Below are 12973 nucleotides of genomic sequence, written 5' to 3'. Positions count from 1 at the left end.
ATCAAAATCCCTTCAAAACAAATATAATCGATATATATCCATTATATAATCAGATATAATAATAACAATACATATCATTATTATGATCATTATGGTGATTGTGATTATTAGGTTTATTATGATTATTGTTATTTCTCCTGATCAAATACTACATATACTTCCTCCATCATTCTCAGGTCATGCAGATCTTGTCTCATTCAGTTTTCCTTTTACTATATCTTATTTTTTATAATGATGGTGATGATAATGATATATCCAAACTGAGTGGTAGAGAAGTAGATCTAAGCTTGGAAGTCTATGCTCATAAATCACAACCTTAAAACAGCAAAACAGCTTATAACTCTACTTACAATAACCAAATATCTGAAGATATAAACTAAAGGTCACTAATCAGTTCTAAAACATCTTCAGGTGAACCCCTGTTAGTCACTGGAGAACCACTGACCCAGAATAGCTCCTTATAAGGAGTTTTTAATCATTCTGTTTCATTTTATTTCCTCCTGCAGCTGCAGCCAATGATCTGTCTGACTTTTTGTTGATTAGCTTGGTTTATGTTACATTTCCGGTCCTTAGCTTTAGTAAAACAAAACAGATCAGAGCCTTTTTTTTTATTAACCTGGGCACAAACCAAACATTTATCACAATGATCAGCCCAATTCAAACCAAATGAACCGTTTCACACACTCACCATAACACAGGGCAGCTGTGACTGGCTCTGATAACGAACCTCCAAATCCTGGCGCTGCTCCTGATCTTTACGTTAATAGCTTCCAATCAGCTGGCTAATCACTGTTTTTGCGCCAAACATGGAAACAGTTTGTACTGTTTTGTGCACTATTTCAACCTTAATAACAGTCCACACAAAACTCTCCCCCCACCATTCATAAAACGGTAAGATCAGGGACATTTCCGGGGACAGCTTTAGTCAGGGACAGGTGGTCCAAAACGGGGACTGTCCCAGAAATTGGGGATATCTGGTCACTGTAAGATAAAGCCACTAGCTTTTTTTTATTTTTCTAAACAAAGGAAGTTTTTGTGGATCTGTGCTACTGTGGTTGTTTTCATTTTTGTTTTGTTTGTTTACTTTATGTGTATCTGATCCATCTTGTAGCCTGAATACAAACAGCTACAAAAACTAGGCTGTTGGAGGTTAATGTCAAAGCGCCCAGAGCTATTGAGTACGACTTATGAGCCGCCTTATCAGTTTACTATGATAGAGCCAAACAGGTTTGTCATGGTGCGATTAGTGAGAGAATCCGTGTGTAAGAACATCCTTGTTGCCATCAGCAGATGGCTGTTTCTGTCACCAGGGATTTAAAGGTGGAGGTGCTGGAAGATGAGAACAAAGTCAGGCTGAGTAACAAACAAGAGGAGATGCGACTGACCATACAGAGAGGCGATCCCAAATGTATGGGGGTGAGTTCATAGCCTTTATTTTTTTTGTTTACTGTCTGCATCTCTTTTTGTCTTTGTGTTAATGCATTAATTAGAAAAATAGATAAAGGTAAGTGTTGAGCTGTTATTGCCACGTGGTTTTGGGTTGGAGAATACCCAAAATGCTGTCAGGAACATGTAATGAGCATAGTTATGCATTTCAACAATAGAAGTAGAAGCCTTATGAGAAAAAAAAGAGAATTGGAAATGAAACCCAGGCAGGGAAACAGGCAGATGTAACAGGAGGATCCAGCAATGACCAATGATAAAGAACTAGCATGTATACTGAGGGAAGAGTGGAGGATGACATGCAATACAAAAAGACAAACATAACAGAAAAGAGTTCTGACCTTTTGAAGTGATTTATGTGCTTATATCTAGATGTAGTTGCAGAGGAACTACAGGCAGGTCCACAGTTCATCAGGGTCAAACAGAAAGACGCATACAGAACAATCATGGGATCACTCATTCACACCTAAGGGCAAAGAGAGGATCAGAGTACCAAAAATGATAGTTAAAGTTGTTCGATGAGAAGAAGAATCAACTCAGAACTTTAATCTGATTTATTAAGCCTACTTAGTCACAAAAGCGGTCCTAAAACTTTCACATTTAACTTATCACACAATGAGTGTATTGTGCAAAATGATATCCTGCAGACAATGAATGAATGATTAACTAGAACTGGAGTTATAGTTAATTATTTAACTTATTCAAAATCGGAGGTGAAATAAATTTAGTGTTCGTAGTTGAATAATTGAAGCTCTGATTTGCTTACTTACCAAGGTTTATGCCTTTCACCTCTGGATGGTTCCAGGACCGGCTGTTAAAATCCTGGTATCTCCAATTTAGTAACCTTGGCTACGTTATCAGCAGAGCTATTAATTATCAATCAAATAACCTTTTTTATCTCTGTTTATTCAAACTATTACCAAAACAGGGTAGATCTGGCCTGATAATATGATAAATCATTTATATATGAATCACAAATGACTACAAGTTAAACAATGATGACTTTATTCTAATAATTCAGGATTACAGAAATCTAACATATATGCAAAACACTACACGCTATTAGAAAAATAAACACCAGGTAGGCTAAGTGACTAGTTTAAAAGAAAATAGAATAAAACCCTAAAAGTCCATTTAACTGGCTTCTGAGATTGTCCAAGATAGGCCAGATGTTAATACATTCAATAATGTCCGTTTGGAATAGCAGCAGGTATGATGATAACAGCAGTGCAATTAGAACAGCATGAATATATTCAGCTAAAATGATAAAGGGTTAAAATGCATTAACAACAACAGCAGAAGTTGTTCAGCAAAGCGGCACAAGCAGGGCTATGTGTGTGTGGGGCAGTGTTAATTTCGTCAACCATGACGATGACGAAAATATTTCGTCATCGCCCCTTTTTGACGAGACGAAAACGTACAAAAAAGATCAAAATTAAATCCCAGTAAAAAAAGTAGCTCCACTTAAGTCCAGTTTTAGTTTTAAGTTGACAATCTTTTATGAAATGTACTTTTTCTGTTTCTTTTATAAATACAGCCATAGTGAATCATGTTTTCATCATTGGTTGGTTTCAGGTCAGCCAAGTGATGCTCGGCCTGATGGTTATTTTCTACTCCCTGCCCTTATTGTCCAGTGAGGCCACTGACGTGGTCAACTTTGGCGTTCCCTGGTGGACAGGAGTAACAGTGAGTTCATCCTCAGTTTATTTCTCTATATACTGTCATGGCCAAAAAGTTTGAGAATGATTCAAATGTTAATATTTACAAAGTCTACTGCTTCAGTTTTTATAACGGCAATTTGCATATACTCCAGAATGTTATAAAGAGTTATCAGCGTAACATTAATTGCAGTCAATATTTGCCTAGAAAATTAACTTTATCCTCCAAAACACATCTCAACGTCATTGCAGCCCTGCCTTAAAGGACCAGCTAACGTTGTTTCAGTGATTGCTCCATTAACACAGGTGTGGGTGGTAATGAGGACAGGGCTGGAGATCAATCTGTCATGGTTAAGTAAGAACGACACCACTGGACACTTTAAAAAGAGGCTGGTGCTTGGCATCATTGTTTCTCTTCTGTGAACCATGGTTATCTCTGAAGAAACACATGCAGTCATCATTGCACTGCACAAAAATAGCCTAAGAGGAAAGAGAATCGCAGCTAGAAAGATTGCACCTCAGTCAACAATCTATTGCATCATCAAGAACTTCAAGGAGAGAGGTTCCATTGTTGCCAAAAAGGCTCCAAGAAAGACCAGCAAGCACCAGGGCCGTCTCTTAAGTGTTTCAGCTGCAGGATTGGCCTACCAGCAGGGCAGAGCTTGCTCAGAAATGGCAGCAGGCAGGTGTGAGTGCATCTGCACGCACTGTGAGGTGGAGACTCTTGGAGCAATGCCTGGTCTAAAGGAGGGCAGCAAAGAAGCCACTTCTCTCCAGGAAAACCATCAGGGACAGACTGATATTCTGCTAAAGGTACAGGGAGTGGACTGCTGAGGACTGGGGGAAAGTCATTTTCTCTGATCAATCCCCTTTCCGATTGTTTGGAACATCTGGAAAACAGCTTGTTGGGAGAAGACGAGGTGAGCGCTACCACCAGTCTGGTCTCATGCCAACTGTAAAGTATCCTGAAACCATTCATGTGTGGGGTTGCTTCCCAGCCAAGGGAGTCGGCTCTCTCACAGTCTGACCTAAAAACACAGCCATGAATAAAGAATGGAACCAGAATGTCCTCTGAGAGCAACTTCTCCCAACCGTCTAAGAGCAGTTTGGTGATGAACAATGCCTTTTCCATCATGGAGCACCTTGCCATAAAGCAAAGATGATATTTAACTGGCTCAGGGAACAAAACATAGAGATTTTGGGTCCATGGCCTGGAAACTCCCCTGATCTTAATCCTATCGGAAACTTGTGGTCAATCATCAAGAGACGGGTGGACAAACGAAAACCTAGGAATTCTGACTAAATGCAAGCATTGATTGTGCAAGAATGGACTGCTATCAGTCAGGATTTGGTCCAGAAGTTGATTGAGAGCAGCCAGGGAGAATTACAGAGGTCCTGAAGAAGAGGGGTCAACACTGCAAATATTGACTTGCTGCATTAACTCATTCTCACTGTCATTAAAAGCTTTTGTTACTTATAATATGATTGCAATTGTATTTCTGTATGTGATGACAATATCTGACATGCAAACATGGAAACCAGAGGGCATCAGAACATGTGAAAATATAATGGCCATGACTGTACAGTGATGTACTGTTTATGTCAGTAAGCGATTGTATAGATTATGTTTCCTTTCTGTTAATTACAATGATTATCTACTCACAGCTGATGAAAGTACAACATTAAGATTAAAGTCAGTGTGTTTGTGCGGATGCTGGATCAACAGGCGACCTGATGGATCACCTGCTTGTCCTCTTTGGTCTGTGTTCACAGTTCATTGCAGCAGGATCGATTGCCATGATTTTGGACAGAATCTGCACCATGAAGTTCGTAAGTCTTATCCAAGCGTTCATGACAGCTAAAAGATTATGTGAACATGAATCGTAGAGCTGAGATGCAGTAATGCTTTCTGATGTCCTTATGTATTCCAAAATACCCATTATTTAGCAAGGAAAGAACATGTTTTCTAAATGAAAATCTGAAAAAAAAAGTGTTACAATTTGGAAAAACTGTAATCCAGAAAAGAAACTTTAAAATATCCAACATGGATGCAAGAGAATGTGTAAATCTCCTGATCTTTGCTGAATTTTTCAAGGCAGCAGTAAGATTATTTTATTTGTCCTGTTCCAGATACCTGAGATCACCCCCACATTCTGACCATCCAGTATTATTAGTTAACATGATCAGAGCTCCCTTTATCAATGCTGTGCTTCAGTGTACTAAACTAAATCCCTTATTTTTCACATAACTTTACAAAAGAAATTATTGTTATTATTTCCAGAGGGACCGAAAGATCTGAGTCTAGACAACAAGATTTGTCATCATCGTCGTTTCTGTACTTCCAACTAAAGTGATGTGAGAAAAAAGTGTCAAATGCTTTTCCAGTTGCAGGTGTGTCTGATAGCGAGCGTGGCCACTTTGGTGGTGTCAGTGGTGGCTGTCATCATCTACTGTGTGGACCTGGGCAGATATCCGCAGTTTGCCTGCAACAAAACCGAATTCCCCTGTGACCCCCAGTACTACTTAACGGTTGGTATCCGCTCATAATTTAATGTTTTTGCTCCTTTTGTGATTTCTCTTTTATTGTTCTTGTTTGATGTTTAATTACTTGTTGAGTGGTTAACTATAGTGTTTTTGAAATTAATATATTTTTATGTGAAATGTATTTGATGGCACAACCAGGAAATTGAAATCATGTCACGGCTAACAGGTTTTAAATTATTATTAATACATGTCAAGTAAGCAGAGATTTCAGCCAAAGCTACCAAAAGTGCCGGTACTGACCCTACAAGAACCAAAACCTCTATGAATGGCAGCAGCTGCAGCAGGAATAAAACCTGTTCTGACCAGATCACTTTGGACTTCATAAGAATCTCAAAGCACGGATCATTTAAACCTTTCAACTTTTCCACATTAACCCTGCAAAACCAACTCATTGGAACAACTCAGAAATAAAAGGTTCTGTAAATCAGAAGATGTGAGAAAAGAATTAGAATCACTTCAAATAAAAAAAAAAAAGCAAAACATATATTGACAATATCACCTGCTGTTGTTTAAATGGAATAAACATCAGGAAACTATTTGCAATTAGTATGACACACTGAAATGAGTGGTTCTGCAGGTGGAGACCACAGACCACTTCTCAGTACCCATGCTTTCTGGCTGATACTTAGGTCACTTTTGAATGTTGTTAGCATGAGACGGACTCTGTGGCGTGAAGGTTTGCTCTGTCTGTCAGCACGTCGTCTAGAGGTTGGAGACCCTACCAGGCCAATACACCAGGAGACATGGAGGAGGCCCTAGGATGGCAACAATCCAGCAGCAGGACCGCTACCTCTGCCTTTGTGCACAAAGGTGCATGTGTCTGCAAAGGTTAGAAACTGACTCCATGAGGATGGTATGAGGGCCCAACGTCCACAGATTGGGGATGTGCTCACAACCAAACACCATGCAGGATGCTTGGTATTCACCAAGCATGTCTGCAAATTTACCACTCTTCACAGATTAAAGACAAAGATATGTGAAAGATCGGACACAGTGTGAAGACACCCTTGAGAGCGATTTGCTGCCAGTAACATCCTTCAACATCGCCAGTTTGTCATTGAGCCAGTAATGGTGTGGGATGGCATTTCATTAAAGGCTGTACAGCCCTCCATTTGCTCACCAGAGGTAGCATGACTTTCATTAGCTACTGAAATAAGATCCTCAGACCCCATGTGAGACCATATGGTGGTGCGGTTAGCCATGGATTCCTCCTAATGCAAGACAAAGCTAGACCTCATGTGGCTGGAGTGTCTCTGCAGTCCCTGCAAGATGAAGGCAAGGAACCTATGGACTGGCCTGCCCGTTGCCCAGACCTGAATGTAATTGCGTACATCTGGGGCATTATGTCTCAATCCATCCACTAACATCACGTTGCACCACAGACTGTCCTGGAGTTGGTGGATACTTTAGTTCAGGTCTGGGAGGAGATCCCTCGGGAGATCATCGTCCACCTCATTAGGAGGATGCCTAGGCGTTGTAGGGAGTTTATTTCTATAGAGCCGATTCACTACACGTCATCTCAAGGAACTTTACAGTTCACCAGATCATACAGTCAAGTTGATTCAGTTTTCTATCTAAGGAAAGCCATTGCATCGACTCATTGACTCAAAGGCAATCCCTCACACTAAGAATGCATGTAGCAACAATGCAGAGGAAAAACTCCAGGAAACACACAGCCAGGCAGACGAGCTCTGAGCCAGCTCACATGTCAGAGGATGAAGAGAGCACATCCAGTTAGTCACAGTCAGAGAAACGGGACTACACTGAAAAACAGGCTGATCTCCAATATCTATAAACAAATGTGTTGATGGCAGCAGCACAGCTGATATTTCTCTCCAGGATTGAGTCACAGCCAAACAGGAACAGACCAGATGAAGCTACTATGAGAAAAAGCAGAGAGAGCAGAACGTTAGAGATTGAACTAACAGATTCTGCAGAGTGGGAGAATAGAGATAGAATGAAGTGGAATTTTGAAAAGGGTCCCTAAGTCCTCCAGAAGTCTAAGCCTATAGCAGCATACCTATATATGTGAGAAGGAGGATTTCAAATTCTATTCTGGATTTAACAGGAAGCCAATGAAGAGAAGCCAGGATAGGAGAGATATAATCTCTCTTTTTCATTTTCATCAGAACTCTGGCTGCAGCATTTTGGATCAGCTGAAGGCTTTTAACTACAATTGCTGGACTTCCTGATAGTAAAGAATTACAATAGTCCAGCCTTGAAGTAGCAAATACATGATATGGGAATAACTCTTATATTTTCCACTTCATTATCTTCATTATCATCGAAATGAATTGAATATCATCGAATGAACTGACTGATTAAACAGCTTATTTTGAAAGATCTGGGCCAAAGACTATAACTTCTGTTTTATCTGCATTCAGGAGCAGAAAGTTAAGAATCATCCAGGTTTTTGTCTGCAAGTCATTTGGGTCAAGAGACTATTTCTTAAGTAAATGTTTAATAGCTACCTTAAAAGCCTTTGGTACATATCCCATAACAGGGATAGATTAATCACATCTGAAATGAAGGTGGAGATCAAAGGTGTCATGATCTTGGTGGGGCTGGTGATCCGCCCAGCTCTGGTTAACCGGCCCTCAACCAGTCATCAATACCAGATTAGTCGAGCTCTTGGTGAGAGGTTCTCTTTCAAACCTGAGTGTTTCTGATTGCCTGATCCTGACCTTTTCTGCCTCTGGAACTCTGAGCCTGCCTGCCCCCGTTCTGCTGTGCTTGCCTAACCTGTCGTCGGACTCCCGCTGGATTCTGCCTGTGTTCCGACCTTGAAACCGATTCCTGACACTGTCCCTTTGGTACTTCTTCGGATGTCTAATCTCCTTGCCCTGGCTCTTGAGCGGTTACTCGACACTGGCTTAGGCTTCATTCTCTGGATTATCCTGCCTTCCTTCCTCTACTTGGTTCTGATCTCGTTCCTGTCCTCCGACCTCTGGGACTTCAGTGTCTGGGACTCACTGGGCGGCGCCCCCTTGTGTCTCTATGCCAGCCGACCGGCTGGAACCAACCTCATCCTCTGGGCATGCATTGAACTTTAAGATCAGGTTAGTGTTTTCCTTATCATCCTCCGCCAGATATACGTGGTCACTGACCTGTGTTCTCCCCCTGCAGAGGTTCCTGCCTTAGATGCTGATACTATTCACTAAAGTTAGGTCTAAAATAAATGTTTTGTGAAACCTAACTGTCTCTCCGTTCTTCTTGCTCTGAGCCTGACAAAAGGAAATACTTCGGAAATAACTTTGTTGGAAATGGATCAAACATACAAGTTGAAGGCTTAAATGAAAATGATAGTTTTGCTAACTCTGAAAGCTCAGCTGTATAAACACAGTCTAAACCCGATTCAGATTCTATAGCTACCTTAGATAATGCCTCATCTTCCAGATATGAACCACACGAAGCTGTGATGGTGGCATTAATCTATGCCAAGCTAAAGGTTGGTTTGAATTGAGGAGTGTCCGTCCTGTTACAGCAATGAAGACTGGTAATTCTTCATTAAAAAGCCATTACTGTTCCTGCATTGATATGAAGCAAGCTGAGCTCACAAAGATCCTTTTTGTTCTCTTTATTTTCTGCTGCAGAGGTTCAACAGGGGAATAAAGTCATCTCTCCTCTTCTTCACTCTGGTCCAGACAGCCATCTCTGCCGTTTCCTGCTGGCTTCTGCTCAGACAGAGAAACAGCTTTCAGTATTCAGTAAGAAGTCTTCTTTTAGTGGAAACCTGTGATAACTGTGTGTTTAAAACAAACTATCGGTTGTTTTGGTCAGGAAGGTGACCAAGGTTTGGTGCTACAAGGACAGCTGCTGGGATGTTAACCTTTATCCCGGCATTGGTTTAATCCTCTTCATATGTTCAGGAGCTATTTGTATATCATTCAACTGCTGCATTTTACAACAAATTAGTCATAATATCACAAGAGAGTTTTTTTTTCCTATTATTCAGATATCAGTAAAGTTCCTGGTAAAATGTGTTTATTTTTTGTTTGTAAAAAGGTTGATGTTTACTCAAAAGTGTGACAAATAATTTTCAGACAGGACATACAGGCATCCTTCCTCAGAAGTCATAAAGTTTCCCATTAGTATCCTCTGATGCTATGTTCAGACCGCACGCAGCAGAAGCATAAAAAATGCGTGTACCGCTTAATTTTTTATGTTTGTCCAAGTTTAGTTGTGACGCTCTGCTGAAGCATATCTTTGCTGCTCCAACTGCTTGGTGGGAAAGTGGGTCTGATGCGCTTCGGATGAAGCGACCCTATCCTTTCTTTGCCTGTAACAATGGCAGCTATATTTGCTGTGATCAGTGGGTAAAAAGTAGTCTCTTCGCGGTTTGCCGCGGCAGCTGGAAGGCATTTTTCATGTATGTAATCCAAACTGCAGGCACCAGGATGATAAAACCAAACATGTTTTTCCTGCAGGTTTGGGTATTTTAAGTCAATTTAGGCGTTAATAAACAGTTTCAGAGGAGTGATTATAGCACTCTGCATCATCAGAGCTGTGTCTGTCTCACTCTCAGCTCCCAGATCAGCTTCTCTGATTGGTTGATGTGGCGCGTCCAGCAGCAAAAGTTAAATTTTACCAACTCCAGCAGCTGCTGCAGCAACACGTCAGATGCTCAGAAGCTTATGAGGCGCAGCTTCAACTGCTCGAAACGCGCTGCAGGACCTTTAGCTGCACCTTGATGTGCGTCAGCCTTTGACTTTGCATGTAAACCTGCTGCCTCTGTTGCCTCTGCTGCTTACGGTCTGAACTTAGCATGAGTCTGATCTGAGTTTCACTCCTATTCAATGTTAAGAAATCATGTTATTGTTATTTTGTCAAAGTTAAAGTTCTTCTCTTTTGAAAGAAGGGTAAAATCTGAAGAAAAAGACATGTTGCTGAAGAAGTGAATGTCCTAACTCACTGTCTCTCTCTTCCAAACATTGCAGGTTATCAGTCAGCCTGCCTCCACCCGTAATGAATATAAATGATGGACAAAGTGAAGTCATGAAGGTTCCTGCTAGCCTAGGAGATCGACTTTGTCCAGCTTACTCATCTGCTGATTGAACCAACCTAATTTCTTAAAAAGTTTATGAGAATAATTCCTATATGTTTGCTTCAGCTAAATGATTGTAACTTCAAACTGAGAAGCAAAAGAGCTATGATACTGTAAAGAAGGATTGTAATTCTCTGGACATCAGTAATATTAGAGTAACACACTTCCAAATGCATTCTATGGAGGAGAAAAAGAATCCATTCCAGTGATCAATCTAAACTGTTTTACAAGCTTCTGTCTGCATCCAGCCATGTTTGGTTCTGCAGAATCAGTTATTGATGGAGGAGCACGGCCTCTGTGCCAAAAGCAGACACTTCACTGCAGCAGCGCTTTCAGAAAAATATCACTGTATGGTGACATCCCAAGGTCCAAAAACTAATTTCAGGTAAATGCTTTAAACCCCACCCCCACCCCGGGTACAACGGTGCACCGTGCCTCATACATACACACTTAAGGCCAGCAAATTCTCTACAACTGTTTATTAACTAACAGTAATTTCTTAAACACAAAACAGCACAGTATTGGTCTTTTAATTTCAATTTTCAATACCTTCAATCTTGTAGCCTTGAACATCGGTAGTGCTTTCTGTTTTTCATGGGACTTCAGCATACAGTGCACCTCACCACGGTGTCATCATTCCTCACCATGGCTGCCGGTTCTAGACAGGGGCCAACGGGGGGTGTATTATGAAATTTAGGCAGGATCGGGATGAGTCGGTAATAGAGATGACATACAGATACACACACACTGTGTCTGCTAGAATTTAAATGTGTCGTTTTATTCCGCCACAGGACACAGCAAAGTAAGCACATCAATCAAGGCACGGTGCTGAATACAAATTATATTGTCCCCCTACCGTGACACAAAGGATCGGAGAGCCAGTCGACCCCGGCAGGGCAGCAAACTGCCCAGCTAGGCGTTCGTACGCAACTCTAGCAGACTCTGCCAGTGCCAACCGCCATCCGTCATTTATGCCAGACTTCAAAGAAAAATCTCTCACCCAATCAGGAAAAGTGATCGCTCCCTCTCACGCCTGGAGCGCATGATTACAGAAACCAAAATATGTTTCGGGCACCCCCCGAACCCACCCTGGGCTCGTGGGCCGCTGAAACCAACAACAAATTACATCATGGTCTCAAGGAAACAGAAACTTAGATAATGAGAGTGCTTAGGTAATAAGAGTGCTTCATTTGTTATACAAAACTTGTATAATTGTCAAAGAACATAAAATATAAAACCCATATATATCAGGGGGCCAGAAATTATAATGATAATATGCACTTCAAACCAGTAACTAGTTACGCTGATCTAACAGAACAACAACTCTAATTCGGTTTCTTTTATCAATGAAGTGACCTGAGGTCACATTCAGTCTGTTTGCATGGTGCCACTAACAGCTATGAAGCTAATTTCAGCTTTGATATATTTCCCTTTTGATTTTGTAAAAACCATTCCTTGTATAATTTAGCAGCACCCTACTTCTAGCTCAGCTGTTTGTGCAGACACTAGGCCCCATGCAGGCATAGAGGGGAAGAATCAGCAGCAAAACCTGCTTTTCAGGTTCAATATTGGTGAAAAACACATAACAATTTCAAATACAGTTAGCAAGACTGAACATGACATTTCAAATGGAGTTTAAAAAAACTGATTAAATATAAAGATTTAAAAGAAAATTTGACTTTTTGAAAAGTATTGGTAGAAGCTCTGCAGCTTTACTGTGTTCATGACTCAATCCCTAAAAAAACTGTGCAAATTAATTTAGAGAAATTTGGATCAGTGGACTGACTTTTAAAAATTAACAATGGTGATTGTGACGTTTCATCAGCTTGTCTTTGCTATATTGCAGAAATACACCAAATCTTATATTCTTGTGTAAAACATGGGGTGCATCTGTGACATGATGTGAAATAAAAGGTAAAAGCTTCTGATTAAATTTGATCTTTTATAAATGAAATATAAATGTTATTATTATATTATTTTATTTTATAATTTTTTTTGAAGGTGGATAAAACCTTGTAATTAATGCATTTCTTGTTATTCTGTTTATTAGGAATCATCCAAACCTCCCTCTTTGTCGTTGCTTCTTAATCATTCCTCAATACAAGCCTGGGTGTTAAAAATATCCTGATAACATTATGTATGTATCTACTACTAACCCTTAAGAGCAAGTGGATTCTTTTTATTCTGTATTTTTACCAATTTTCTTTGTTGCAAGTATCTGTTACTGTAGCCATATTATGAACCAAATATCCATCATTTTCTATTATTAAAAAAATTAAGTCCA

At 40.3% G+C, this 12973-nt stretch overlaps 1 protein-coding gene across 4 annotated transcripts in view; it reads left to right on the top strand.

The window, feature by feature from the left end:
* tmem176 (transmembrane protein 176) overlaps positions 1-12973 on the top strand; it is a 15239-nt gene extending 2266 nt beyond the window's left edge. The window contains exons 2-8 of one of the 4 annotated variants that reach the window (XR_005279317.1): positions 1291-1416; positions 3019-3129; positions 4875-4931; positions 5487-5630; positions 9239-9352; positions 10583-10746; positions 11392-12973. Coding sequence is in view for 2 of the 4 variants with exons in the window: in XM_038269659.1 (XP_038125587.1) it covers positions 1291-1416; positions 3019-3129; positions 4875-4931; positions 5487-5630; positions 9239-9352; positions 10583-10624 (594 nt within the window). In the remaining 2 variants the exon portion in view is untranslated. Of the gene's footprint in view, positions 1-1287; positions 1417-3018; positions 3130-4874; positions 4932-5486; positions 5631-9238; positions 9353-10582 lie in introns of all 4 variants that reach the window. The other 3 variants (XR_005279318.1, XM_038269659.1, XM_038269658.1) reach the window with 3 other exon arrangements.

The sequence above is a fragment of the Cyprinodon tularosa genome, unplaced genomic scaffold (assembly GCF_016077235.1).
Source record: "Cyprinodon tularosa strain WSP-4 unplaced genomic scaffold, ASM1607723v1 ctg733, whole genome shotgun sequence".
NCBI classification, from domain to species: domain Eukaryota; kingdom Metazoa; phylum Chordata; class Actinopteri; order Cyprinodontiformes; family Cyprinodontidae; genus Cyprinodon; species Cyprinodon tularosa.
Note: the sequence above shows the minus strand (reverse complement) of the source record. Positions and strands in the feature narration are given on the sequence as shown.